General features: G+C 40.9%; 1 protein-coding gene across 1 annotated transcript in view; it reads left to right on the top strand.

Annotated features, from left to right (window-relative positions):
- The window catches only part of LOC101848579 (paladin), a gene marked incomplete at its 5' end in the record, with an annotated part of 84,596 nt that overhangs the window by 43,646 nt on the left and 33,954 nt on the right, over window positions 1–6,996 (top strand). Inside the window, 2 exon segments of the mRNA XM_013081204.2 lie at window positions 3,702–3,865; window positions 6,780–6,855. Of these exon segments, the coding sequence (XP_012936658.1) occupies window positions 3,702–3,865; window positions 6,780–6,855 (240 nt within the window).

Below are 6,996 nucleotides of genomic sequence, written 5' to 3'. Positions count from 1 at the left end.
TGTGTGTGTGTGTGTGTGTGTGTACGTGGCGAAACACCAAACCAATGTGCCAGGATCTAAACAATATGGATATATTTTATCTTATCTTATCTTATCTAATTTTAATTTGACCGCAACTGCTTCTCTTGTTGCTACATTCATAGTGAGTTTAAAATAAAATTAAATCATAATTTTTTGTTACATGAAAGTGCTAGGACATCGTAGTAACAATGTTACCCTGGTATATTTATTATGTCATATACTTCCATAGTCAGCTATTGGCCAAATCCATACACATTCTCAGGTGGCGCAATCGATGATTTTGAGAACGCTTTTTTTATTTGCCCAAAGAGAAGAATTGCCTATTTTGTAGTACTGGATCTTTGACTCGCCCCCTTTTGTAATCGAATATTTCATTATGAATAGCATTTGATTTGTATAGCGCATAAACCTCGCTCAACAGCAAGATATGGGCGCTTTAGAATCTATTATTAACCCTCCGAGACATTTTCAGCTTCCTGAATATACAGAAAGCAGCTGATTATGCGCTGAAACACTTACAAACTGACAAGATCATTTGTTGGTTATGGCTGGGTACTCGTCCTCATCTGGCTGAAGTGTGGAAAATTCGTGTAAAATGACTTTCCCAAGGACAACGTCGGGCTCCTGACGGGGTTTGAACCCATGACCTTTCAATTGCGAACCCAACGGCTGACCCACTAACCATCAGTGCCACGTATAATTATTCTAGCAATTACAGCAGTGGGGTATCGAATTTAGTAAATGATCCTTCATTTTGTGTTTGTGGTTTTTTTTATTGTATTCTTTTAATTTGTTTCTGGTCAGTGGAGAAAGTGGAGACAAAGCAGACGACAAAACATTATTAGAGAGTAGGAAAGGAGATGAAGGTAGAACATATTTAGAGAAGAAAATTTTCTGTCGCTGTCCGGATTCGAACCCGGGACCTATTGAATAAGAGGCGAACACCGTAACCTCTCGACCACGAGAGCTCCCGTTAGTGTATTTTAATTTTTTCTTAGTTTGAAGCACGATGTAAGCAATCCCGTCAGCCTGCTCGCTACAGGAAAGTGGGAATACGACTTCAATCAGGATGTATTATGCGAGGTTTGATATCAACGATTAAAATGAGATAAAAATCGGAGAGGGAGGAAATAAAACGTATCTTTTATTTAGAGGAACAGTTTTAAAAACCGTTTCTCCTGACAGACTGTTCACTGGCAATTCCTTTCTCCCCGATTTTTGTCACAATGTTCCACTTTTGTTGTTTTGCTTTGTCTCTTTTTCTGCTCTGTCGAGAACACTGACCAGCTTCCGCGGCTTTAATCGTTGGTGGTTGGTGGATGCTCTGGTGGATGCTCTGGTGGGGTTTGCTCCTTCTTTCCTATCAAACATCTATTGCCTTTATCTCTCCTCCTTTTCTGTGTTTTTTATTCTCTCGTAACATTTCTAATCTTGGGCACTTAACCGACCTTATTGTGCTGCAAGAGCAGTAAAACTCTGACTAAAACAAATGACTTTAATCTTCAGTCAGATCATAGTTTACTGGTGGTCAGTACGTTAAGAATAAATGGTCGCTTTTAAGGACAAGCGGACTAACCTAGATTTCGGGGGTTTCCATAAATATTGCCCTACACCAAAAGTGGACTTTGCCCTTTGTTTGGTTATGGAGAAAATGCTACTTGTCTTTTAAAGAATCTGAACAAAGGGCCAAAACTTTACCTTCGATTTTCTCAAAACAGAATTTTTTCGGAATAGCCCCCTTTTGCTTAAGCGAACAAATGAACAGGAAATATCTGGTGACGCAAGCACTTGAAGTGTCGTCCGAATGGTGAATAAAAACATTCACAGTTACAGTCCGTTGTTCTGGCGTTCAAGTCTCCACTTTGGCTGTTCGATCGTCGGAATCATTCAGAGATCGTTTTTTTTTACCACGTCCTTTTTATTATTTCTGTCTTGGCTATATTTTGGCCCCGTCCCGGTTTCTCAACGTTGTGATCAGAGTTAACTGCCTCTAGTGTTGTTGTTTCTGTATCCGTTGTTCATCTTGCTTTGCACCTAACTCTTCTCTTGCACATTAAATTGTGAATAAATATAGGCCGGTGGTCAATTTCAACTGTGGAGTACTTTTCAAAGTGAAAAAAATAACAACAAACAAATAAAACAAATATGAAGACCAATATGAAAACACGAAAAGACGGATGTATCGCTTACATATTTCCATGCCCTTAAGCACGTCGAACAAGCATTCGATTACACCGCTACTGCCTCTTTTAGCCATAGATGTCATAATCGATACCGACCGGAGGCGAGTTCGTGATCAGTTTCTGGAGATCTACATTTGAAAAAAAAGTGTGTGTGCGTGCGTGCGTGCGCGCGCGCGTGTGTGTATGTATGTGTGTGTGAGTGTGTGAGTGTGTGTATGTATGTGTGTGTGTGTGTGTGTGTGTGTGAGTGTGTGTATGTGTGTGTGTGTGTGTGTGTGTGTGTGTGTGTGTGTGTGTGTGTGTGTGTGCAAGGAGGGGAGGGGGGCAAGTTACGGATTCTCCCCGCAGGGCATTCTCGAGGCCTTACTTGCTTTCAATATAACGAGCATCCTTTTCGTAGAAGTTATAGTATGCTCTGTCAACTAATGAGGTAAAATGAAACGTACAAAGTTGTTACAATTGTAATTATAACATTTGAAGTTGTTCGCCCCGGTTTTAGATACTTTACTTCCAACCGTGCTCGTGAGGGCCAACCTGATAGAAATAGATACCCGATTTAAAAACAAACAAACAAACAAATGAACAAACAAACTCTCTTCGCACTCGAATCGAATTCACATCTTCTGCAGTCGACAACTAACACCCTAACCATTACACCACAAAAGCCGGTAAACGTACAGTGAGCCTCAAACCTTGCTTGGGGATTTGGAGGGGGGGGGGGCGGGTTCGTGATGTAGAGGTTACGGCGTTCACCTCTCATTCAATAGGTCCCGGGTTCGAATTCGTGCGAGGGAAAATGTTCTTCTCTAAATAATGTTCTCCTTTCACCTCCTCTCCTGCTCTCTAACAATTTTTTGTCGTCTGGTTTCGTCTCCACTTTCTGCCCCCACTCCATCGCCTCCTTTGCCCCCTACTCTGGGCTCCTGACTCTTCCTACAGCCTTTCTACTGCTACTCCTTGGCTCTTTCTTAGTGCTGTCTTTCAACCACACCCCTGTCCTTATGGGTAAGGGTGAAAAATGTCGGAAGTCCCGTGGGCAAGTTGCGCTCGTTGAAGATCCCTTGGTGGTCCAAAATCGATAAGAGTAGACTCTGGCCACCAACCGGGCAAAATCCAAAATCTCTACCAAACCGAAACGGTTTAATGTGTCCCGCGCGCTCATATGACCTTATGCAGTTGCTAGCGCCTTAAAACACTTACCAAAAAACGTGATTAAAAAAACAAACAAACCAAACAAACCAAACAAAGTGTTTGGTTGGCGGGTGCTCTGGTGTGGTCTGGGTTTTTTTTTTCCTATGAAACATCTATCGTCCTTATCTCTCCTTCTTAATTTTTATGTTTGTTACTCTCTTGTAACACCTCTAATCTTCTGGCGCTCGTATGACCTTATGCAGTTGCGAGCGCCGTAAAACCTCTACTAAAACAAAACTAAACTAAAACCAAATAAACAAACGAACCTTGCTTGTAATTAATTTCAACGGCTCTTTCCATCGCCAGGTTGTCTCCCTAGCGAGCATGGAGGATGAGTTTGTCTTCTACTTCTACGACAGCCTGAACAAACTGCAGCAGGAGCCGCACATGCGCAAAGTGGAGTACGTGGAGGACGTCCTGCTGTCAGCTGAGGTCTACTCCAGGGAGGCTTTCGCAAATCAAGTGCTCCGGTAAATAGTTGTTTAATAAGTAAATAGATAACGAAATGGGTAAATGAATAGATGGATGGATGGATGGATGGATGGATGGATGGATGGATGGATGGATGGATGGATAGATGGATGGATGGATGGATGGATGGATAGATGGATGGATGGATGGATGGGTGGATGGGTGGATGGGTGGATGGGTGGGTGGATTGATGGGTGGATGGATAAATAAATAAATAAATGAATGAATGAATAAATGAATAAATACATGAATAAATTAATAAATTAATAAATGAATGAATGAATGATTGAATGAATGAATGAATGAATGAATGTATGAAAGAATTTGATTAAAGCATTTAATGTTATTGTATAGCACCTTACCTCTTAAAAGTGCTCAGCCATGGGGGGCATGATCAGCCTGTTCTGGTTTAAGGACGAGGAGGGTAAAAAAGGGGAGAAAAGAAAAAGAAAAAGAAACACAACCGTCACTTCAGATGGATATTTCCTCGGGCTCAGAAATTCACACTCACACACACACACACACACACACACACACACACACACTCCCATCCACACAATTTAGATCATTTAGGAGGCGGGCTTCGATCGTGCCTGTCAGGGCCAGTTTTGGCCGAAAGGGATCATACAACATCCCAACAAAGAGACCGTGATACTAGCTAAAATTGTCCCTACTCGGGGATCAAACTCGAGTCTCCTGTATGCAACAGTGTAAACGCCTAACCGCTACACCACAGGCATCAGTGGATTTTTCTGGAAATCACAAACCTCAGGGGGGGGGGGGTTCTGCCTCTTTACCTGTCCACGTGTTTAACCCAATGAGGGTGCAAGTTCTAGTTAATCGACAAAGCTAGATGGCTTATATTCTGTGCTCGGGCATTTCGTTATTTTTGCTGTCTTTTTCAATGTTTGTGCCGTAAAACACCTACTGAAAACTAAAACTCAGACTTTCCAATTTTGTTTGCCATGAAAATATGTAAAACCTGAAAAAGTGGGTGGTTGGCGGGTGCTCTGGTGTGTGTTGCTTCTTCTTTCCTATCAAACAACTATCGTCCTTATCTCCCCTTCTTCTTTTTTATGTTCGTTACTCTCTTGTAACACCTCTAATCTTCTGGCGCTCATGTGACCTTATGCAGTTACGAGCGCCGTAAAACCTCTACTAAAACAAACAAAATGTGCTGCAACAGTGCATCTGGTCTGCTGCTGATCAGACAAAATAATGATAAGTGTCTCATACGTCGTGAAAGAGTTAAAAATTGGTCAATGGCAGAGCACAGTCGGGAACGTATCCTTTATGAGGCTTCTACTACGGGACAAGGCACCCACGCTCTCCGCTGGAAAAGGGTTGATGGTCGTTTAGTGTAATGTTATGTAATAACAGACAATCCTAAGGCCTTGGCACGCCCTTCGACACTTTACGGTTACATAAATGTCAAGACCCCCCAATGTTGTGTCAGTTTCCAATAGAACCGAGCAAAGTCGATGCCAAAAGTTCAGGAACACCCTTGGGGATTCGAACTGGTACGATACGCAATCAATAGACCGGCATAATGGTTGTAAAGCGCATAGAGCATGCTTAATTATTGTTTTTATTTAATAAAGGTTTTACGGCACTCGCAACTGCATAAGGTCATGTGAGCGCCAAGTAGTGCATGCTGTAGAGCGTGGATAATATGCTATATATTATGCAATGATCATTATTGATGTTATGATACAAACTAAAGTGAGGCCACACGCACCCCTAGCTGATATGCTACGTGTGTTTTGTATCATTAGCATGGTAGAGCGTGATAGTCATGTCATGCATTTGTTCATTAGCTGTCTGCCGTAGAGTAAGCATTACGACCATTATAATCGCCACAATATCTGCAACAGAGCATGTAACTGCTACCATAAAATATCTAAAAATAAAATCGTCCCACATTTTTAGGTCCCGAGGGTTAACTTCATTTTCAGTGGCATACGTGCATACATACCTGAGAACATAAATACAATCATTCAATAATTCATTGAGAAAACCTACAGACAATATCACACCAGTACAGACAGTCTTTCTGGCACAATTTTTCCATTTTAATGTAAATGTTTTTACGCCCATATTGACACAGTTTAGATCACTTAGCGGTTCCCGTCGTTTAATGCAAGAAAAATTATGAAATTAAGCAAAATGAGCCCAACATGTGAAATTATGTGATTCTGTTAATTTTAATAAAGAATGATAAAAGAAAATAATCAGAAATTATGCAAAAAATGATCAAATTTTGCTAAATTATGCGGGGTGCATAAGACCACGGGGACAGACTTAGGAGGTAGGCTTCGACTCAGCCTGTCAGAGCCAACCCCGGGTGAAACTACTTAGAGGGATACAAAATACCCAGCAAAAATACCAAGATACTCGACAAAAAAAATTCATGTCAATCAAACTTGGTTCTTTTGTTGGAGACGGCAAAGCGGCTGAATGCTACATCACAATTAATGTTGGCTTAGCCAGTGTACAGCGCACTGTTTTTGGGTGGGGGGTTTTTGGGTTGGGTTTTCTTTCTGTTGTTGTTTGTTTTTTGTTGTTTTTTACATTTCGCCAGGGTTATCCTCATAGTCAGGGACATACCCTAGTCACTAACCACCTTCACGTCGTTTCAAAATGGCATTATTGACATTATTGAAAGACCGAGATTACTAACAAATAAAAGAGAGACAATTCTCAAAGTTCAGATGGTTGGAGGGACCCACAGGTAGTTCCTACTTCTTTTGTTTCCTTCTGTTGTTTCTGGTTGACTGTCTTATTCTTTTCCGCGCACGACTATCAATGTGTTAGTTTTACTGAAAACAAACAAACAAACAAACAAACAAACAAACAAACAAAAAAGAAAAATCACAGGACCAAAAAGTCGTTTATCATTAATTTCTCACCTAGGTATGACCGCATCTGTCTGCCAGAGCTAGGCATTCCTACGGAGGAGATGGTCGACCAGTATTTATCCCATTTTAAGGTTTGTACACCCATGAATATTTATTAATTGATTGATTGATTGATTGATTGATTGATTTCAAATGGCATTGCTGTTATTGTTGTTATTATCATCATCATCATCATTATAATATTATTATTATTATTGTTATTATTATTAATA

Source organism: Aplysia californica, unplaced genomic scaffold (genome assembly GCF_000002075.1).
Source record: "Aplysia californica isolate F4 #8 unplaced genomic scaffold, AplCal3.0 scaffold00120, whole genome shotgun sequence".
Lineage (NCBI taxonomy): Eukaryota > Metazoa > Mollusca > Gastropoda > Aplysiida > Aplysiidae > Aplysia > Aplysia californica.
The sequence above is the reverse complement of the archived record's forward strand: the minus strand, read 5'-3'. Positions and strand labels throughout refer to the sequence as shown.